Genomic DNA, 23,158 nt, shown 5'->3' with positions numbered 1-23,158 from the left:
ATTAGCTGTGTATCGTAAATCCCGGAGGCTTGGCTGGGGCTTGAACTGACTATAAAGTATAATTATGAAGCTGCAATAATTGAGATAATCAGAATGCTTAACTATTTTATACTGTCAAGTCCCACCCACAAAACATTTCCTCTTTAGAAATTAAAAAATATATATATCTTTCTAGTGTTGACAAATACTACCACTCTCGGAAGCCCTTGGGAGGTGGAGTCACGTGACAAAGTGATTTATGACCCCCACAGGACAGATGAAAATGAAAATAGGTGGAAAGTGCATAACCCAGACTCCCCAAAGAGGCAGGTGTCTTTTTTTTTTTTTAAAGATTTTATTCATTTATTTGACAGAGATCATAAGTAGGCAGAGAGGCAGGCAGAGAGAAAGGAGGAAGCAGGCTCTCCGCTGAGCAGAGAGCCCGATGTGGGGCTTGATCCCAGGACCCTGGGATCATGACCTGAGCTGAAGGCAGAGGCTTTAACCCACTGAGCCACCCAGGCACCCGAGGCAGGTGTCTTTTAAAATATGGAAAATACTTCATTTCTTCATTCACGGTGGAATTTTCACGTCTTTTTGACTCATTTGAAGATTCTAAAACCAAAAAGTACTCGAAACCCCGAAGGACATTTTTCTGGTTTTCCCAGCTCTCTGAGATAGGACCAGGGGATCCTGGGGCATGGGGGGCTGTGAGCCCAGCCAGGCAGATCCCTAGGAGAGGCTCCAGGAGAAACGACAGTCGCATACAGAGAACGAACGTATCCTTTCTTCCAGCATGGATGCCAGCATTACAAGAGCCCCATGAAATGATATTTTCTACCCCAAAAAGGCTGTCCTTGTCAGGCAAAGGCTTTGAGAAAGCTCTCCAAGGAACCTGACCGTTCTACCAGAAAGTAGCCAGGGAAGGAGTCTTAGACCCACGAATCAGGACTAATGCTCTAAATGGACTGCCCTAATGATGGCAGGCCTTCCTGTGAGCACCCCCGCCCTCCAGCACCCTGCCCCCACCCCAGTCCCAGATGCTGAAGGGAAGAGGCATCACCACGTCCTCCATGTGAGAAAGCACCAGACTAAGTGCTTTCATGTGTTAGGCTGAACCACATGAAGTTGCCATTTTTCTGATTTTTCTGTCTCCAGCCTTGTGAGGTAGCTATCATTCTCCCAGTTGGTAGATGAGGAAACAGGGCCCATAAAGGTTAAATCATCTCTGCAAGGCACCTCAGCTCCCCAGTGCAAAAGTCAGGGTTTGAGAGCAGCCCTTCCCCCTCCCCGCCTCCCCCTCATCACAGCGCTACACAAGAGGGGCTGCTGAGACCGGTCTCTGGGAAATGGCCCAGTGCTCCAAAATCCTTACATGATCCTAGCCCAAGTTACAGAGGCAACCTAATATCCAACCTTGAACGAAGTTGAAACTTCGTCTGGAAGCATCTGCTTCCTCAGCTTGTCCGGTTTCCCGGCTGACTACCTCACATCGTCTCCCCGAGAGGTGGGTCTGCTGCTCATGCATGTCTGTCCTGGATCCAAGAGAACACCTGCCTGGAAATGGAACAATCCAGTCAAGGGAGCCTGGTTTCCCCACTCTGTGCCAAAGGGACATAGAAGCGGGCAGGGGCTGTTGAGTTTGAGGGGGATGATGCTGACTTGACAATTTTTAAAGGCCCAAAGAGTGTATTCTTCGCAATACAGAAATAGCAGGGCACGATATCTTTATAAATCCTCGTCTTTTTTAAGCCACGAGCCTTGATTTTTAAAAGATGGCCAAATTACCCACTCCATGAAATTCCTAAAAACCATTTTCATTCAGCTTTTTTGCTCGAGTTGGTTGGCCATCTGTTTCTAGGAGAAATTGAAAAGACAGAATGTCAGGGGTGTCTGGGTGGCTCAGTGGGTTAAAGCCTCTGCCTTCAGCTCAGGTCATGATCCCAGGGTCCTGGGATCGAGCCCCGCGTCGGGCTCTCTGCTCATCGGGGAGCCTGCTTCCTCCTTTCTCTCTGCCTGCCTCTCTGCCTACTTGTGATCTCTGTCAAATAAATAAATAAAATCTTAAAAAAAAAAAAAAAGACAGAATGTCAGACATAGGCCATCAGTCAGAAGCTCCTTCAAAGTGCCCTTGAGGTGGACCTTTAACCTTTTTTGGGCCTCGTGCCCATGTCTGAAATGAGAAAAGTGTTCATGGTGTTTATCTTTCTAACAAATATTTGTGAAGCATCTACTATGAGCCAATCCCGATCCCATTGAAGAGATTCTAGAGTTTATCTGGTTATTACTTTAAAAATAATTTTAAAAAGTGATTTGTGCTTGTGAAGTGCCATGCACATGTTCTGACCATTTCCCAGACTGTTCTACAGAAATACTCGCATCTGTGTACAAAGATTACATGTTGGCTATCTACTACAGCGTTATTTGTAATGGCAAAACACACACACACACACCCCAACTGGAGACAGTTCAAATGTGAAGAATGCTACAAGAATGGGAAAAGTCTCTGACATATTTAAAAAAAAAAAAAAGCAAATACAAAAAAAATACAGAGAGGATTCCATTTATGCAAACAAAACAAGAAGACCTTTAAGTGGGTATATGTGTTTATAAATACATAGAAGAAAGTCTAGGGAGATAAGTGGTTGGAGTGATTCTCACTTTTTACTCTGTATACATCATATTGTTAGAATATTTTACAAGATTATATGACTTTATTTTTTTTTAATTTTCTAAATGCCTTATAAGTTAACCAGTAAGAAAGACACCTCCCCGCCCATTCCCCACCACCACCAAAAAAAAAAAAAAAAAAAAAAAAGAGCGAAAACAAACAGAACAAACTTAATTTAGGCTTTAGACTCTGCTAAAACTTAGAGTGATGTTGTTTATCTCTGCGAATGAAGTTGAAGTCAGATGCTTACGGATCCTTACAACTCGAGATAACCCTGCAGACTCCAGGGAGGAAAAGGTTATAGGGAGAAAATAACACATTGCAAAGATGTTTACAGAAGCAGCCATCCCACTCCTGCAGACCCCCGGTGCTCCTTCTTTTTAACTCTTCAAAGAGGGGAAAGTGAGAAAAAGAGGGGAGGTGTGGGCTCATCCCCCGTCTGGAAGACTCTTGCCGTGCCTGGTTCTGTGGGGCAGAAGCCTTTGGAAGGCGCCTCCACAAGGTGCGCAGCTCTGAGTCAGCGCATTGCTGAGCAGACCAGGTCCACCAAGAGGAAATGCCCAGTGACTAACCCCACCACTGCTTCTGGGCCTTACTGTAATCAAAAGGATGTTGGCTCAGGAGGGAGGGAGTAATGAAAACAGTCTGGAGACCCAGTCTTTCTGCAGAATGTGGGGAAGTTAACGAAGCAACCGGCTGAGCATTGGCAAACATGGAGGGCAGGAATGCCGCCTCCAGCGGAAAGAGCCCCATTGTCCTGTCGCCCTGACTCTTCCTTGTTTCTCACACAGAGGGGGCCACAGCCAGCGAGTACAAAGCTCTGATGACTGAGCTCAAGATCTTGACCCACATCGGCCACCATCTGAATGTAGTCAACCTCCTGGGAGCCTGTACCAAGCAAGGAGGTAAATGAGAAGGAAGGCCCCCTCTTCCCTGTCCCCAGGCCGACAGCAGAGTTGGACATACAGCTCCTTCTCCCTGTTCCTCCTCACATCCTGAAAAACGGCCTCTCAGTAGATCCAGAGGAAACAATTTGTCCATTTATGGAAAGGCACTCCCTTCCTAGAAATGCCTTCCTTGTACAGTTAGTTGAAAGGTTCTAAAGAGAAGGATTCCCTTCAAGACTTCCATGGGCTCCAGGTCAAGTGGAGAGCATTTTTGTCTGAGAACGGCTTTGAAGGAGTGTGGCCGGAGCTAAGGTAAGGGATAGAAGAGTGAGCTTTCCTTGAAGTTTCCCATAAAGGAAGGAGTCCCTACTGGTGGGATCTCAGGAGGAGGGGATGTGAGGGACCCCCAGAAGGGCCCTTCTCCTCAAACAGGTTTTCCTCTCTGGGGCAAGTGGCTGGGACAGGGCTGTGGTTATGACTCAGGGCTCCAGCATGTTCCTGAAGACCTGTCTACCTTCCCCTGTAGCAAGGTTAGCACTTGGGTATAGGTGTGTGATTACTGCTTTAGCCAGAAAGAAAGATGCAGAACACCTGTGCAGTCAGTGTTTTCCAAGGTCAACAAACGTAGTAGAAATGAAGGGTAGTCAGGAAGACACTACCTGTTCAGAGTAGCAGTGGGTACAGAAAGCAGGTGAGGGCTGGGAGGTTCCAACTAGAGTCCTAGAGACCCAGCCTAGGGTGCCTGCTTCTCCCTCACCCTTGGGAATGGACAAGTGACAAGCCATCTGTTTTCCTGCAGGGCCCCTGATGGTGATTGTTGAATATTGCAAATATGGAAATCTGTCCAACTACCTCAAGAGCAAACGAGACTTATTCTTTCTCAACAAGGTAAGGAATTTAGGGGGTGGAGGTTTAGGCTATGGTGGCATAAAGCAAGAGAAACCCGCATTTTTCTACTAACCACTAGGCCCCAAACCCAATCTCTGCTCTTTCCTTCCATGCTAATATATCACACTTTTTGTGGGCAGAGCAGAGAACACGTAATCCCAGCATGTGCAGCAGCAATTAGAGGTTAAAATTTCGAGTCATCTACCTGACTACCCATCCAAGCATCTTGAGCATTTTCTTCCCTTCTCTCTCTCCATATGTACATGGACACCCACGTAAAGCACTTAGTTACTTGTTTCTTTAAAGAAGATGAAAGTAAGTAAAATTGTCTCCATTTACGAGAGAAAATAAAGACTCAACTGAGTGATTTTGCCATGACCATGAAGCCAGTGACAGGGCCCAGGAAATTATTTTCTCCTTTTGCTGTGCCCTTTTCTTCACCTTCCCCAGACCCTCACCACCCCTGTCAGCCCTGTGCAAACACAGAACCAGCCTTACCCACTAAAATAAAGCCATGTAACAAAAGGAACATGTAAGCTTAAGTCCTGAAGGCAGAGATTACTGAATGGAGGAATAAAACTTTGCCATTGTGACCCATCCTACCAGGGCTGTGTCCTTCTCTGCGCTGGAGCCGCCTGGGGGGCAAGGACTCAACATTATTATTACCTGATAATCAGCAGTGTTGGTAATGAGTCTGTGCATTGTGGTGATTAAACACGCAGACTCAGAATCAGACTTCTGGGTTTAAACCCTGTCTCTGTCACTCAAAATCTGGGACCTTGGGCAAGTTACTCAATCTCTCGGTCTCAGTTTCCTCCTTTATTAAATGGACGTACTGACAGCACCGAAGTCATGCCATTGTTGACAGAATCACATTTTTCACCGAGTTAAGCACTCCAGACATGTTAATGGTCATTGTCACGATTGACCCACTGAGCGAGAAAGACTGGGAGAGTCCATCTTAATGCCACTGAACTATATGACCTGTACAACGGATAAAGTGCCACACATCCATGAATTACACCAATCTGTCACATAGTAGTCATAGAACATACAAATAAGAACCACCGGCCAGCTGCCCAGTTTTCTCATGCCTCCAACTTTGGCCCAAGTGAAGACACAGGTGGTCTACCCGACTTGGAAACATTTATCGAGAACTTATTGTCTCCCATTTTAAACCATGCCCTCCAATAGTTAGAATCTCAAAGCCAAAGGGGCACCTGTCTGGCTCAGTCAGTAGAGCATGTGACTCTATCTCAGGGTCCTGAGTTCAAGTCCCATGTTGGGGGTAGAAATTATTAAAAAAACAAAACAAAACAAAAAAAACTTGAATCTGCAAAGGACCTTGTGTTCAGCTAGTTCATGCTCTCACATTATAGATATGCCCAGAAAAGTCAAGTGAAAGATTACCTTAAGGACACTCACTTATGCGGACGTGAAGTCTGGGAGAAAAGAGCCCCGCTTTCTTGACAACCGTTGCAAAGCTTTTCTGGGCCTTACGCTGGATAAGGAAAGCAGAGTGGGGGCAGGAGGGGGGAAACACCATTAAGAAAAAGGGGAAAGTGGTGGCCCGGGTTGGGAGCAGTGCAAAGTCCCCTCAGTCCTGAAATTCTGGACTGGCTTCAAGAAGAACTAAGGCGGCAGCATACCCCAGGGACCTGGGCAGGATGGAACGTTTGAGTTCATGCGTCCTTTGTTTAGAAGGCTCTGCTTCCTCCTCTGGCTATATTTAATGATTCACTCCCCTGTTGGTGGAACTCAGTGTTTTCATGGAAAACACATGGCTGTATTTCATATTTGGAACCTAAAGGAATATAAAGAGAAAGTGAAGGAAAAACTGAAAGCCTAAATAGAAATGGGATATTTCGTTTTCCAAATAAATGCAGCAGTATCTCTCAATACTATTTGTAATAAATTTACCACATTCTGCCAGAGTCTTGAAAGTTCCATACATACACCTTTATTTCACAGCGGTGGTTACCAGTAAGCCAAGCTGAATGCAGCACTGATGGAGTCAAGGAGGGGGGTGAGGGAGCTTGAGTTATGACCCCTGCAGACGTGTCCAGGGCTGGGACCCCTGGGAGGACGAGGAAGAAGGCGTCCTGGAGAGCAGAGAGCATGGATTGTCATGGGCTGAGCCGTGAGCAGACCTGTTGAGCACTTTCCTCCTCACACCCTTGCCAGTGCCTTTTCCCTGCTGCCTTGTGTTCTGACCCCGGGTCTTGTGAAAAATCCAATTCCAGTCCCCAGCTGAGCAGAACCAAAACTCTAACTGCCTCTGGGAGACACAGTAACAAAGAATTACAGTTTACCTCTTCTCAGGTAGGTCACGTGGGGTGGCAGTGGGGGTCTACGCTGGGGCCTGCCTGTCCCCCGTGCAGGGCTCCTGGGGGCTATGGTAAAGAGGCAAGAGCCTGGTTACCTCCCACCCTGAGTTTGTCAGGTTGTCCCTGCGGTGGCTCCCTCCTGTCCTCTGCTTACTCCCACTGTGCCCTCTAGTGGAAGGATCTCTCCTAACGTGTGACATGTCTGGGGAAAGCCAAGCAAGGCCGTGCTGTGTGGCTGGCGAGTCCCGGCTCTGCCACTCCTGGCAGGTGCATCAAGGGCCCCAGTCCCTCTCAGCCCCTTCCTCAGTACTGACAGCTCGTGTGACTGAGCCGAGGTCTGTGCTCCACCAGCACATGGCCATGAGGCCACCGGGCATGCCAAGTTTGTACTGTCAACAGTTACCAGGTGAACTACCAAAGATGATAAAAATCTTTTCCGGTTCCATGTGAACACTCAGAACCAACACACCCTTTCCTAGGAGACCAAATATCATAAGATAGAGCTTTTCTAGGGAGGAAAATGAAACCCCAAAATGGAGGTAATTTGCCCCATATCACATAATTAATGAAAGAGCCAGATTACACACCAGGGCTTGGATGCCCAGTCCAGGATGAAAGGTCTTCTCTACTCTTACCAGGATTCAGCTGGATCTTTGTTCTGAATGGGGGGGGGGGGGGTGCGATACAAAGAAATGGTCATGGTCCCTCCTTCTCCAAAGATACTAGAGAAATTGATAAGTACGGCCGTCTCTCATTACTCACAGGCGTTATGCCAAGGGAAACCCCAAGTCCACTAGGGGTTTGTTTCTATTATTTGGATCATCTTTCACAAGGTGGCATGCGGTATGGAAAAAGTGGTTAAAGGCATGGACTGGAATTGGCCAAAGCTGGGTCCAAGTGTTGCCATTTACTACTCGCCCGTGACTTTTATTACTTGCCTCCTCGCCCGTGACTTTTATTACTTGCCTCCTCCGAACCTGTTTCTTCCTGTCTCAGCAATAACTACTTCATAAAATTGTTACAAAGACTAAATGAGAAAATGTCCCTAAGAGTCTTAATATACTGGTGACCCTGAGCAAGCACTCGGTGAATACCAGTGACTGTTAATATTTCTTTATCGTACCTAAGATGCTATCTTGAAATCCACTCGAAAGCCCAACAGACTCCAGAACCCCGTGAAGAGCCAGACATCTGAGCCCTAGGGGCCTTGCCACCAATTTACCACCCATCTTGTGCAAGGACATTCTCCCAACTCAGGCACCCGCCCCTGGAGGGATTAGTTTCCCCCATCGCTGTTCTGAAACTCTCTTTCCTCTGTGTCCCTCTCGGTCGGTCCAAAGGACGCCGCATTACACGTGGAGCCTAAGACAGAAAAAATGGAGTCAGACCTTGAACAAGACAAGAAACCAAGACTAGATAGTGTCACCAGCAGCGAGAGCTTCGCAAGCTCCGGGTTTCAGGAAGATAAAAGTCTGAGCGATGTTGAGGAAGAGGAGGGTAGGTATTAATTCCTTCCTGTCCTACAGTCTGAGATATTTTTACAACATACTGTGCATCTCTGACATTTTTTTATTTATCACCCTAATAAACATCCGTGGGAGACGTGAAGGGTAATGTCCTGAGGAGATAAGATTTGAATTAAGATTATTTACAGAGTTACTAATTTTGACAGGGAACTGTGCAATTGTCTCCCCTCAGGGCTTTTTGTCCAAGAGGATCATCCCCCCACCTCCACCTCATGCCTGGGGAGAATGGGCTGGAGGCCTGGAAAAATCTCTGATATTCATGTTGAAACTCCAATGCTCTTAAAAATGAACTCTGATCTACTTGTTGGTTTATGTTTTGCTAACATTGTTCCAATAAACTGGGATTTGGTGGAATAACAAGAACCATTACAAACAGTTACGGTTTTAATGCTTTCCAGACTCTGATGATTTCTACAAGCAGCCCATCACTATGGAAGATCTGATTTCTTACAGTTTCCAAGTGGCCAGAGGCATGGAGTTTTTGTCTTCCAGAAAGGTCAGCCTTGCCTTTTACTGTTTTCCTTCTTTGCCAGGCCCAGACATGTGGACATTCTATGGACCCACGCTCACCGTGGCTCTAAATCTGCCCTTCCTAGTATTTGCTTAGACTTATGTAGAGGAAACATCACACCAAGTGCCTCGATTTGTCCTGATAGGGACAGAGGAGCCCCAGATACCCATGAGTAGACCTGGATTCCAGGGGAAAATCTCCCCAGGCTTCAGACCAGACAAACCTGGCCACCACTGACCACATTGCCCTCTGGTGTGTTTTCAAAACTGGCCAGAATTTCAGAATACACAACTTCCTGGGAGAGCTCCTGCTAATTCATCCATGTGGAGCATGCCACGAAGTTGCAGCCAGATCATGATCTGACCTTGGTGGCTCAGAACTAAAGGTGGGGGCGGGGGTGATGGGATTTTGCTCACTGGGAGCCATCGATGGCCAGCTTGGTTTACTAGGAACGCTGTCCTGCCAACCAGTGGCAAAGTGGACTTGGGGCATTTTGTGGCTTTGGGGCCTAGGGAGGGGTAGGTGGGTGCCTATATGTAAAGAAACGCCTTCGTGTTTATGGTCAACCCGTGGGCTCTGGAAGTTGCTTCCTTCATGTAAAGGAAGCATGTGAAATGGATCCTCCAATTAAGAGGAATTAGGACACCGAAAAGGCACAGGGCAACGGTGGGTCAGATTAAGGAAACGCAGTGATGATGTAAATGTTTCGTTCTAGTGCATTCATCGGGACCTGGCAGCAAGAAATATTCTTTTATCTGAGAACAATGTGGTGAAGATTTGCGATTTTGGCCTTGCCCGGGATATTTATAAGAACCCCGATTATGTGAGAAAAGGAGATGTAAGTCAGTGTGGTGTTTCTTTGACTCATTTATACCTGGGATATTTATAAGAACCCTGATTATGTGAGAAAAGGAGCTGTAAGTCAGTGTGGTGTTTCTTTGACTCATTTATACCCTGTCATCTTTAAACCACAGACCAAAGCCCTGGGTAAATATTTACACACTCCCTGCAAATATGCTTTCTGTGCAGACGCGCAGCCCAGATGGGCTGTGTACCAGCGAGCCCTCGCGAGGGGCTCAGAAAGACCCCCGTCTCCTGGTTCTGTTCCTCTCCCCCATTGCTGGCTTGGTACCTTTCGGGCAGCACTGCCAGAGCCTGGTACCCCGAGAAGTGTTCAGTCCAGTGGAGGGCCTGGGAAGACCCCCCTTGTTGCCCCCCTTTGACTCCTGTGGGAGTTCCCTGTACTCTGTACAGCTGGAAGGAACAGCTTGGACTCTTTCCCTCAAATAAACCCGGGTGATTGATTCAGCAGGTGTGGATAGCTCAGGAAAGGGTGGAGGAGGGTATCAGTCTTATCTCTGGGAGGAGGAAATGGTTTACCTCCCATGCCTGCCTTCCCACCTAGCATCTCCCTGCTGGCTCCCACTGGCTTCTCTTCCCCGCTTGTTTTTGAACAGAGTGTTATTTTTCACCTTTGTGGGTGACCTCCTGTGTCCTCTCTTCTCCGGCCGGAGGGCTGAAGCCTGTGTCTGGGCTCTGAGGAGGACTGAGGGAGCAGCTCTCCAACTTCACGTCCCCTGGAGGGCTTATGAAACCATAACTGATTGAGCTCCGCCCCCCAGAGATTCTGATGGGAGTCGTGGGTGGGGCCTGAGGGTCTGCCTTTCTAACCAGTTTCCAGGTGCTGCAGACACAGCCGCTCCCGGGACTAGACTTTGAGAACCACTGCTCTATACTCTTCTTGTAAAAGGAGAACACCAAATCTGCCTCGGGAGCGCTCATTTCGGAAGTCTGTCCCTATTTTCTGTCATCTCTGTCTCTTCCAGCCTCTCCCACTTTTGTTTCTCCCGCCCCTCGCCGCAATCCCAAAGTTCCTGTCAAATCCCACCCATCTGCAGTGAAGGCCTAACCCTCCGGGACTCCTGCTGTCTGAAGAGATAGAAGATTTGTCCGTACACTTGAAAACCAGCCAAACGGTCTCCTCAATGATCTCTCACCTTCCTTCCTTCCAACGCCTTTGCCCGCTCCCGGATTCAGTGACTTCTAGAATCCTGCCTTTCTCACACAGGAATGCCTTTCTACATCCTCCTTCTTAAACACCAAAAACCAAAGCCCTGAAAATCGTCGATTTTTCCGGATGTGTCCTAATTCAGATCAGCCTTTGCCAGGACCCCGTAGAGCACGTGCCTTTTAGAGGAGAAAGGACTCCCAGAGTCCTGGAGGGAGGACAGGCTGGATACGTGGGAGGGGCTCACCAGACATTGTCCGCTCTATTAGTGTGACAACGTGTGTTATGAGAGTTTCCTCCATTTTAGGAAACCATAGCTGTTCTAGGAAATGATTTGTGGGCCAAGTGTTATCTGGGAGGTGACTCTATGGGTGCTTGGGTTGAACATGCTTTGTTTCCAGTCCTTCTGCTCAAGGCCCCCCACCCTTTTCTAGACTCGACTTCCTCTGAAGTGGATGGCTCCCGAATCTATCTTCGACAAAATCTACAGCACCAAGAGCGACGTGTGGTCTTACGGAGTTCTGCTATGGGAAATCTTCTCCCTAGGTAAATCTGGGGGGATGGAAGGGAACAAAGAAATGGCCCAGAACCAAAGGTCTGCATCCTCTGTCGAGTGTCCTCCTGATAGACCTACCCTGAGATCAGCTTCTAAAAGATGCCTGGGTCCTTGTAGGAGCTCCCATGAGGACGGTGCGCGCGTGAGTGCCCTGTACTGGGAGGACACTCTGTAGGAACACACATGGGGCTGGGGGGCGCCAGCATCACATCTGCCGGTCTGACTACTTTCCCTCTCCTTCTCTCCTTCTCCTAATTCCTCAAACCCCCCCAATTCCTAACGCCTTGCTCCTTTTCCCCCTGCATCACCCTCCCCTCTTTAGAAAGACCCCAGCAAGCTCAGCTCACCTGGCATCACTGTTAGAAACGGGCCACAGCTCGTTTCTAGGGCACAGCTGGCCCTAGATGCTGGTTTACCCAGGATGAGCAATGGGAACACAGTTGCATTTATTCTGCTTCCGATAACGTCCGTGCTGGGTGGTGAGAAGCCCTGTTTGAGGCCCCGGGCACACAGATGTGCACAGGGCCCACATCTGCTTGCAGACACACACTGATGCTCCGAGGCCTCCCAAGCGTGGGGTCTAGCCAACAGTCTTTTGGACCTTGCCAAAAATTTGCCTTTCAGAGCAAATAAAAGTCACCCAGTAACATCCCTGGTTTCCTGTAATGTGTGAAAATCATTCCCCTGCTTTCGATGACAGACACCTGTTGCTTCCAGTCCTTGAAAGCAGCTTGGCGTCCGCAGTGGCCCCACAGTGACACAGGGCCAGAGCCGCACGCCTCCCAGCTGCTTCCTACGCACTAGAAAGTGCAGACAAACACATGTCAAGAGAGACTAGATGCTAGGTTTACAGCAGAGCCGGCCGGGAGGCAGAGTTGCCCCCAGCTCCAGCCAAGCATCCCCCTAAAAGGAAGGGTCATGTGGGTCTCCTGGATGGGAGAACTGGCAGAAGGCAGAGTCTGGGCCCCGCCTTGGGCACACTCCAGCACACAGACACCCTACCCCGTTCAGCCTCACCCTGGAGCTCAAGGTCCCCTTTCCCTCGGGTCGCTCCCAGCAGCATTCACAAGACAGTGCTGAAGTAAAGCATTCTCATTGAGGTGTGAATGACCCATGACTATCCAAGCCCAGGTCCACTGGGGTTTTAAAAAGATTCTCAGTCACCCAAGGTAGGAGTCTCAGATGACGGGCTTTCTTGAGAGTTCCTTGTTGGGGAGGGGAACGCCCTGCCGAGGACACCCCTTTTCCTGACATGGGAATGGCCTATGGGCCTCCGACAGCCAGCACCACAGGACCCACCAAGCAAGCCTGTGGTACTGGCTGACCAGGGTCTGCAGAGCCTCTCCGCGGGTGGTACTGGCTGTGGAGATCCATTCCATGGGGGATATGGTCCTAAGCCATCAGTTGAAAGAGAGGAGGCAGACATGAACTCGCTTCCCGCCCCGTGGTCTTCTGCACCCTCAGCCATGACAAGCCCTGTGCTTCCCGTGCTCTCTCCCACAGGTGGGTCTCCATACCCGGGTGTGCAGATGGACGAGGACTTCTGCAGCCGCCTGAAGGAAGGCATGAGGATGAGGGCCCCCCAGTATGCAACTCCTGAAATGTGAGCCCCCCCCACGTGCTCCCTCCCCCATCCGACTGCACTCTCCCCACCAGCACACCTCCGAAAGGGGACGTCCTGCTGATGTTCAGCCCCTCTGAACGTGCTGGGAGTACTTGCTGGAAGTGGGACACATTATCCCTGACCTGTGCCTCCCTATTTCCCCTCTTGAGCATGGACATGACTTTTCAAGGCCATTAGCTGGAACTGAACTCAGAAGTTGAGCTTCTAGGCGTGAACGCAGGCACAGTGAACAGACCACCCAGGCACAGAACACATGACTTTGTCCTCATTCCCAAAGAGGGAGCCAGATGAGCTAAGCAGCCTGGGGGATGGAGGGCTAGAAGCCACTATGGGCCAGCCAGTCCTCCATTCACGCTAGAGACCCATGAGGGGTTTTCACGTGGAGTTCAAGGGAAAAGGTGCAGGAGAGGGAAAGGGGACTCTCCCGAATGAAGTGGTAATCATCCTCCCCAGAAGGCTCTGTGGGCATTAAGACTTCTCAAGACTCATTCTAGGAATTAGCAGCTCTGTGGAACTTCTTGAGGGGGTCCCCACTTACGGTCCTAGAGTCTAGGCTCCGCATGAAGGCATTCTCCACCGTGCAAACGCTTGCTGGCCTCCCTCAGACACCCTGCTGCCCCTGAAGCTTTGTGGAGGTTTTGCGCTTTGAGGCCTAAGCAGGAACGGGATGACACCGGGCAGTTCCGTCCAGCTGCTGACAAGGACTCGGGCTTTCCTGCGGCAGCACCACCTTTCCTGAACCGGCAGGCAGCCCTCCCTGTCCTACCTGCACAATGGGGTCTTGTCAGAAGCCCTCGGATGGCCTTTGGGGAGGAGTCAGAGGGAATAAAGGAAGTGTGGGCTTGGCCAAAGCTCAAGGTTGCAGTCTCTTTCCTTAAGCATCTGGAGACAAGACTAGGTCAGGCCCCAGATCGGGGGATGAGGGGAGACTCAGGGCCTGTGAAGGAGCGTGAGTGCAGAAAGGAGCTGGGGCACCTGTCTTGTCAGGCTACTGTGGGGTCTGGTCAGGAAAGTCCGGAGATCTTGATGCAGGGCTCCTGAGACCTGGGAACGGAACTAGATTAGCCCTCAGGATGACATTTGGGCTACGGAGCCTGGAAGGTACAGAGAGCTTTTAATCGCTTGCCTCCTTTTGCTTGGTGGAGAGGCGCAACCACCGGGAGATCTGGAGTAAAATGAGATTACTTTGCACTTTATGGTTTTCTAAGTGTTTCCCCCACACAGATCCATCGAAAGCTCCCAGCAATCCTTGAGAGGCAAATAGGCAGATGTTATAATTTGAATTTGATGAGTAATGAGACTAATCCTCTCAAAAGTGAAGTGATGTGTCCTCCATCAACTAAGTAGCAGAGGAGACGGTTAAAGGCCTGTCTTTTAGATGGATTTCCCTACGTCCCAGGACTGTTAAATTAGAAATATACCCCACATTCCTTAGGAAAAAAAGGTTTCTCTAATGTGTCCACTCATGCTTTGAATATTCCTTCCACTTTTCGTATAACCTGACAATCACGGAGTGCCTGGGTGGCTTAGTTGTTAAGCGGCTGCCTTTGGCTCAGGTCAGGATCCCAGGGTCCTGGGATGGAGCCCCGCATCGGCCTCCCTGCTCAGCAGGAAGTCTGTTTCTCCCTCTCCATCTGCCCTTTAGCTCCTGCTCTAATAAATAAATAATTCTTTTTAAAAATCTGACAATCACAAGACTAGTTCTCAACTACTAACTGTAATAATAACTGAGTAACATTTAATATTTTTTAAGTGCTTAAGATATTAAGTGCTTAAGTGCCAGGCACTGTTTTAAGGGTCCTTGAACACATACTAACTTACCTAATGCTCATAATCACCCTACAAAGTAGGTACAATTATTCACGCCATTTCACAGGTGAGAAAACCAAGGCACAGAATACCTAAGTGGTCTGCCACATGGCTAGTAATAAGTGTGTCTGAGCCCAGAGTCCACAACACCAGGCTACATGCTTGCAGGGTCTAATACCTGTCCAGATTCCAGTCTAAAAGGACAGTAGAGGTACAAAGTCATATCAGCTTTGGGCTGAAAACCCCCTTGGACTTTATCAAAGCTTTAAGTCTTCACATGAACCACTCCAGGAAACCCCTGAAAAACCATGCAGCCTGTAGACAAAAGGATGAATCCTCAATGCTGGGGAGTTATAGAAATGGTGAAAAGCAGTGGCTTTGTGAAATGTGTGCGCAGAAGGCTAGAATCCAAACCTTCAGCCATTCTCAAGCGTTCAAGAGCTGGTGGCGTAACTCGCCTTCTTGTTTGCCCCACAGCGGGAAGGCCTGGGTGGAGGACAGAGTACAGCTCTCAGAACTGGCCCCTGTGACCTGAACTTGGCCTAAAGTGGCGTGCACTTGGGGGCTTGGGTGATAGTTGAACAGGAAGCCCTTCCCCCAGCTGGTTTCAGGAGGGCTGTTGGGGTGGGTGCAGCTCGCGTCTCTTTACTGTGCTCAACCTGTTTACTTAGTGATGTAAACGGTTCGACCCTGAGTGGCTGGTTCCTTGCCCAGGGCCTGTTTAATCAGATGTCTTTCAATAAGGAAATAAGCAATGAATGTTTTGATTTTTTTTTTTTTTTTCCTTTTCCTTTGGTGTTTGCGGAGATGATTTGCATTGGATTTTAAGCAAGAGGCATGGAAAGTAGAAATCAGAAACCGAGAATCAAAATAAAAACAGCAAGTAGTTGTAGGTGGTCCCTTCTGCTAGTTTGGGCTGAGAGAAGCCAGGGAGAATCCTGTTCACGGCGGTGTTTGGCTCAGCAGGGAAAGGGTACGGAGAGAAGCCAAGGCCCCCAACAGGACTATCCCCCTTTTTTGCCTGGTTCAAGCCTTTCTTGCTTTGGTTACCTTTTATATATTATCCACATATACACTGAATGTCCTTCCAACAGCCTCCAGGACTGCTCATTGTTAGAACGGCCTCGGCCTCAGGCTGGTAAGATGGAAGCAGGCCAGAATTCATCACGTCACAACCAGTGCAGCCAGGGGATGTGGGACCACGGGCTTTGTCCAGGGACCTCCTGTCTCCTTGGTAAACGTTTTTGCACCCAGCTCAAAACATTAGTCAACCGTGTAAACTTAGTAAACCGTGAGTTCCACATAGGATTGGGCAGATGGTCTTAGGCCCCTTCAGACCTCTGGCCACTAGCAGGCTGGCCTGGGTTGCCTGAACAGAGCAAGTGTCCTGAGCCCTGGCTCAGAGGCTAGTGGTCAGGGATAGTCAGGGGCCTTGGGCACTGCAGCCCCTGTCCTAGGTCTCCCAGACAGTGGGGACAATAGGCCCTGAGTTGGAGAGCCTGTGTTCCCCCTCCTCACTCTCAGTCTCCTGCGTGTCTGTAAACTGAGCCTCGTAGAGTGGTCCTTGACATTGGCCTTCCCCGCTCTTGGGACCCACTGAGCCCCACCACACCCCCTGGGAGTTAAGTAAAATGGGTACAGTAGATGAAATAAATATGCGGATGAGAGGGAACCAGAGCCATCTTTGGAGAAGAGCCTTGACCCATCAGTTTGGACAAAGTCAGGAGAATCTGTGATTCAGACAAGTGATCCTTAGGAGCCCCAGTCCCTTAATCAAAGACTTAGCGCTCATTGGGCACTTGAAAGTAGATGCTCAACTCCACCATCTAGTAGAGGAGCTTGCCTTTGAAGACCAGTACCCATGGAGGGTGTCCAAAGACCACATGGGGCCACCCCTGCCCTGGGGGACCTGAGGAGACACAGCCCGGACCACAGTGTCTTGCCTCTCAGAGTCGTTTCTCCGGAGCGGTACTTCTGCTATTCAGGCTTTGGCCAACACTGAAGGACAAGGTACAAGACAGTCCCACGAAGTTGTTATTTCCTAGATGGAAATGACAGTGTTGAGAGGCAACTAGGACATCTTCCTTTCGGATTTCAGTTCTAGGAACAGCCAGGCTTCTTCCAAGTATCTGGTCTGTTTTTAACTTTTGCCTTATGTGCATCACATAGTTACTCCTCCTTTTCTCCAGCTGCCCGGAAGCTCGGAGCACTGCCTCGATCCCCCTCCTCAGTCAGGATATATATTTTGCAGATTAGCCTTGCTAGGTCTTCCCAGAGACCAGTCTGACTTCACATCAGATGCTAGAGTACTTTTGTGGAAGGGCCTGAGCTAGGTCAGGTGTGTGGAGACGTGGTCCCTGCCCCCATAGCAGCAACAGCCAGGTTCTGATCCGGTTCCAAATTCTGAGGCCATTCGGACTTTGCTCCGACTTGGTCAGAGACCTCTCTAGCCCAGATGATCTTCTGAGAGAAGAGATTATGAATAGTAAACAGCTCTCAAGGAGAGCCAAGAGCCCAAGGAGAGTAAATCTCCAAGCCTCCTGCCGGTGTTCTGCGGAGGGGGTGGGGTAAGCTGAGACCTTCATTCCTTCCAGCAAGACCGAGAGAAGAACCCAATCTCCAACCTTTCCAATCTCCAAGGTCAGAGGAGAAGACTTGTAGGGGAAGCCTGTTGACGTTTAAATCCCAGGACGTGATCTAGCTTCTGTGAGATTAAGACACACATGTCCATACCTCACTCAGTCTGTACCTAGCGCCTTGAGAGGGGAGGGAGGCCCGTTGGTGACGGCGGCTTTGAAATGCTGGAGCTGGGCAGGGGTGGGGCGGGGCCACTCACAAGAACCTGCAGGCTGCCCAAAGAATGACCCACACTCTATACACAAACGTTCACCTTCTGGAAGGGACAGGGGTCCTGTAAACAATGCCTTCTCCAAACCCGTCTCCACTGCTGAGCTCCATTATGGAGCTATTAGGCCATGGACACACCACATGCTTCTTAAAAAAAAAAAAAAAAAAAAAAAAAAAAAAAAGATTGGCTCAGGCTTCTTAACAGCCTGAGACTAGAAGTACTACGAACAATTTGCCCATGGATATTGGGGTCTATGTGAGCTTTTACCTTTAAGGGACATCGCCCTGCTTTTGAGAGTGAGGGGAGGCGCGCACCACTGCACAGCCAAGTGCAAGTCCGTGGTGGGGCTTCCTTTCGCAGGAGCCCAGCTTTATTCAAGAAGAGCTCGCGCCTTCCCTCCTGCAGAAACAACCAACACGCCAAAGAACCTGGGTGGCGATGGGCTCCGGAGGGTTGGTTTGTTAGTCTGCCTTTGTAGACGTGTTTCCCACTACTACAGGACCTGGTCCCAGCAGCCTTGCATGGGAGGGTGTGGCCTGTCCACGTCCAAACGTGAAGGCAAACATGATATGCTACAAGAAGCCTAGTCTGGGTCTACGGGACAACATGCATCACTTTGCTGACGGGTATGGGGCAATTTACACGATTACCACTGGTCTTCAGCTAGTTCTGTTGTGCTTTCCCCCCCACAGCTACCAGATCATGTTGGACTGCTGGCACAAAGACCCAAAAGAAAGGCCAAGATTTGCAGAACTTGTGGAAAAGCTAGGCGATTTGCTTCAAGCAAATGTACAACAGGTAAAGCTGAGTTTATCTCGCATATGAGAAGCCTCAAATGCCTTTGAATAGAAGTCAAGGGGGTGTTTTGTTTGTTGTTTAAGAGCTATTAATAGCAGAGATTAGCAGTTAAGTGTGTGTGCATGTGTGCGTGTGTGTATGCACAATTATCTTCCCAAAACACAACAGAGATGGCAGAAATGACACAGCTGAAGCTGGCCTATTTCCCAGACATGGGTTGAAATAGAAATTTGTATAATTAGAGTTCTATCTTTGGTATTTTAGGACGGCAAGGACTATATCCCATTAAATGCCATACTGACAGGAAATAGTGGGTTCACATATTCACCTCCTGCCTTCTCTGATGACTTCTTCAAGGAAGAGATTTCACATCCAAAGTTCAATTCAGGAAGTTCTGATAATGTCAGGTAAGATTTCTTTCTTTCCCCAGTCTTATAAAATTTTCAAACATTAGACAACAAGTCTACCTCCTAAATTCAGCTGTAGTTAACGTTTTGCTCTACTTTGTCTCTATGTATAGACTTTATAGGTGTATTTTTTTCTTTTTGCTGAACTTAAGGCATTATAACATTCTACCCCAAAATCTTGTAAGAAGGTCGTTCTCCTGTGTTGCCACGTCAAAATGATCACACCAAAGAAACAGATAATTCCCTTATTAAATATTCCTATTTCTGTAAGTTCCCCCAAATGTCTTTTATACCTTAAGAAAAAGCAAAAGACAAACACAGGATCCAATCAAGAATAGCACATTACACTTTCTTCAGTTTTATTCTAGAATGCTCCTACCTCTTTCTTTCCCTCCCCATAATTTTTTTTTAATACGGCCTTAAACTTTTTTTTCCCCCTTACTTGAAACACTAGCCTATCTCTCATTACTGCAGAAGAATTTGAAGAGATACAGGGTAAAAATACTGATTTAGTGCCTCTACTGTGGGGGCAGGACTTGGCTCTTGGGTACTAATGATTACACGTGTATCACACATGTTTGGCACAAGTGGTTACGTGTATCAGCACATCCTTAGTAGTGGTTACACATGCATCACACACCAGTCCTAATAGTACACGAGGATGTTCACCACTGCTAACGGTTCCACGTGTATCATACGCATTCGGTACTAATGGGCACACAGACACACACTGTGTGTGGCCTGGCCCTGTGCCCGGCTCTTTGTGGACATCAATTCCTTTAATGCTCTCAACAGTACTCTATAGTAGGTATTATTAGTCCTGTTACACAAACGGGGACATTAAGACTCCATGGCAGATGGCTTGCCAAAATGGTGCATCTAGAAAGTGCCAGATTGGAGTTTGTAACCTAGGTGGTTGGATACTCGCTCCCTGTTCCCATGCCATCAGAGCAGTTTCTAGGATATTTAGACCATCCTGTGGGCCTTGTGGCATCTAGGCACAACCCTAGAGCTTTGACCCCAGTTCAGCCAAGGGAGGCACGGCTAAGGCTTGGGGCAGTCTGAAAGGACCGATAGCCATCTCTGACAGGCCTAGAAGGCCAGCCCGGATCTGTGGTCCTGGGTTATAGGTAAGTGGTACCTGCTTACACTTCCCAACCAGCCCAAGAGGCTGACACAGATGAATCACCCTTTTTTAAGATTAAAAAACCAGTGGGGATGAGCGATATCTGATTCTATCAGGGGTGGGGGAGGGAAGTTGTCAGTTATTTTTGCCTTTTTAGGATGCTGCTTAGCCTTCGGCCAATAACTAGCTTAGCTAAGAAATTCGGCCTTACAGGTGATGATGGGGTTTCAGATGGAGAAACTCAGTCTGTAGGTGAACTTGCCTTAGGAGGAAGCACATAGCACAGCTCTCTGCAGCCTTCCTAATGGAGCATCAGCAACAGACCAGTAGTTATAGGAGAAAACACAAAAATACTACCCATTTTTCCCAATCTGGAACCCCAGAACAGAATATACAGAACTAGCTGTTAAATCAGCTGTGTGACCTTGCAAGGTCATTTCCCTGATCTCCTCACACCCTTTGAGAAGTAGGCAACTCTACATGATCAAGTCCTATCCCTTCTCTGGGCATCATTTCTCTCCTTTACAGGATAGGGTGTTTAGACCGTGTGAGGATTCAGGTTTCTTCTAGGCCTCACATTTCTCCAGTTCCACAAGGGACTGGAAGCCCAACCACTGAGGAGTCGCTCAAGGGTCCCTCTGGGGTTTTGCTCAAAACTATGCAGTGTGGATGGACCGCCATGGGAAGATCCCGAGGGGGCACACAGCAGGAGACCTTCAGCCTCAGTAGCCAGGGGATTCCTGGGGGACTGTGGTTTACCTTAGCTGGGATACAGCGCCCGTAGTCTCCCAGCTAATAAAAGCTGGATGCATTTTCCTGTCTTGACTATTCTTTCTGCTTCTTCATCAGATACGTAAATGCTTTCAATTTCATGAGTCTGGAGAGAATCAAAACCTTTGAAGAACTTTCACCAAACACCACCTCTATCTTTGATGTAAGTAATGGGATTTGCATACTCAAGGCACCATGCCAGGACCCTTTTTGCGGTCTCTATCCAAACTCTGGTAGTCTGGTGGCTCTCAGTCCATGGGGGTCAGTCAAGAGTAGTGGCGGAAATGACCATTTCAGGGGAGTGACAAGACTTAGCTATACAGAGCTAACTTGAAAGCAGGTAATTCTATAGTTTGACCATGACCCCGAATTCACTCCAGGACCACGTCTTCACCTGGGCATAGTTGAGTCCCTTAGGAAACCTCATAGTGTGTTTCTAAGCTTCTTGGCGATCAAAGATGGAATCCTGCTTTCAGATTAATGGAGGAACTCAAAGCTGAGTGGCTGGGTCTTCAGGATCTAACAGAAAGCTCTCCCTTAAGAATAGCCTTGCGGTCCTGAGAGAAGTAGACCCAGGCCTCATGCTCCTTCCCACTGAGGCTCTAGAAGCTAAACAGCCACAGTCCTACCCAGCCACACTGGGAGAAAACAGTGCAGCCTGGCAAACACCAGCTTGTCCCTCTGAAACTCTGGGATGTGAGGTTGAGAGAGTAAAGGGAGGAGTGGGGGGGTGCTGGGCAGGAGTACCCCTCTGCCACCAAGCCCCTGACACTTAAAGTGTGATCTCCAGATAAGCACTGTGGTCACTAAGCGGGCTAGAAATGCCAAGTCTCAAAACGCATCCACACTCACGGAGTCAGACTTTGCCCTGTCACAAGGTCCCCAGGGGACAGATGTGCATGGCAAAGTTTGAGGCCCAGGTCCCATGAAAGGGCTGGGAAGCCCACCCCCGTGGGAAAGTGATGACTGCAAACACTGTGACCTTGAGACCCAGCACAGTCATCATTTAGAAAGCACCAGGAGAGTTTCAAACACACTAGAGAGGAAAAGATGACTGGAACACTTAAAAGCATTACAACTAAGCCGCAGAACACAAAAGAAAAGAAGCTGGAAATTTTGTTTTTCTGCTTCTTAAGCTGGCTTTAAGTGCCAGGAAGTGATGATGAGCCAAACATGGAAGATTTCTGTCCACCTTACCCCTTCCCAGCCCGATACAGTGGAGACCGCAACAGCTCCTTTGCTCACTTAGGCTTGCCTGCTGGTGAGTACACACACGAACACAGCCCTGTCAGAGACTCAGAGGGACAGAGTGTGGAGTCCACACACTGGGAATGCAGAGTACGCAGGAGCCTGCCTGGGACTCCACGCTAAAGCTGAACCAAGGAGAAAATGGGATTGTTGCAAACCGTCACCATGGAGGGCCCAAAAATTCCATAGGGTCCACAAAAAAAAAAAAAAAAAAAAAAAAAATACCAGGTCTTTATAACGTCTTGCAGTGTTTGCATCTTAGGTAGGCGCCAAATAGCGGCATACTCACAGACAACAATCCTCTGCTATAATTCACTTTCATAGCTGTATACAATCATTTGCATCCAAGTTTACTTTGAAAAATGCTCTCCTGTGACCTGCAGCTTCCCCTTTTGTTTAAAGGGATTTTTGTCACCTTCAGGAAGAAGGACCTCAAAGTCACAGGGTCTTGACTGGTAGGTTTCACAAGAAACATAATAGGCGTTTCTTGCCACTGACAACACTTTGATTTGCGCATATGGAGAACGTGCTTGGTCTTAATAGGCAGAGGAGGACAGAGCTTGGAGTGACTTCGGACGGACGTGCATCTCAGTATCATGCCCTCCAGATTGGACCTCTCTGGGGTCAGCCAAGGAGTGACATCTGTTTCCTTCCTCCCTCCAGGATTACCAGGTAGACAGCAGCACCCTGCTGGCCTCCCCCTTGTTGAAGCGCTTCACCTGGGCTGAGAGCAAACCCAAGGCCTCTGTGAAGACTGAGTAAGGAAGCTGGGGGGTCTTTTCTGTGACCAGCCGGTGGGGGGAGGGGTGTGAAGGAAGATGCTGGGGAAAACGCAGTGGGGACATTCGAGGACCACTCACCCTCTTGAACTACAGTGCTCGGGCATTGCAGAAAAGCACTTTTTGCCCTCAGATGGGCAAGAAGGAGGGTATAAAAATCAGAGAAATGAGCACCAAGTGCTGAGAAGGATTCGAGAAGTAGAAATGTGCGGATAATTCTAGCAGGACAGGCAGTCCAAACACATGAAACACAGTGTCTCGGCTGGAAGGAGCCCGATTCAAGGCCCAACTGAACAGTGCAAAAGTCAGATGGAGACATGCTTATGGGGGGGCAGGGAGGGCAGCTGGCCCGTGCTTATATCCGGGGCTGGCAGCATTGGTATGGGAAAGCACAC

General features: G+C 48.7%; 1 protein-coding gene across 1 annotated transcript in view; it reads left to right on the top strand.

The window, feature by feature from the left end:
- Positions 1-23,158, top strand: part of FLT1 (fms related receptor tyrosine kinase 1) — a 177,591-nt gene that overhangs the window by 149,052 nt on the left and 5,381 nt on the right. Inside the window, exons 19-29 of the mRNA XM_047723031.1 lie at positions 3,442-3,555; positions 4,337-4,425; positions 8,093-8,249; positions 8,677-8,774; positions 9,505-9,627; positions 11,232-11,343; positions 12,857-12,956; positions 18,327-18,432; positions 18,697-18,839; positions 20,815-20,899; positions 22,648-22,742. Coding sequence (XP_047578987.1) covers positions 3,442-3,555; positions 4,337-4,425; positions 8,093-8,249; positions 8,677-8,774; positions 9,505-9,627; positions 11,232-11,343; positions 12,857-12,956; positions 18,327-18,432; positions 18,697-18,839; positions 20,815-20,899; positions 22,648-22,742 — 1,222 coding nt within the window. The remainder of the gene's footprint in view (positions 1-3,441; positions 3,556-4,336; positions 4,426-8,092; positions 8,250-8,676; positions 8,775-9,504; positions 9,628-11,231; positions 11,344-12,856; positions 12,957-18,326; positions 18,433-18,696; positions 18,840-20,814; positions 20,900-22,647; positions 22,743-23,158) is intronic.

This window comes from Lutra lutra, chromosome 3 (assembly GCF_902655055.1).
Source record: "Lutra lutra chromosome 3, mLutLut1.2, whole genome shotgun sequence".
NCBI lineage: Eukaryota > Metazoa > Chordata > Mammalia > Carnivora > Mustelidae > Lutra > Lutra lutra.
Note: the sequence above shows the minus strand (reverse complement) of the source record. Positions and strands in the feature narration are given on the sequence as shown.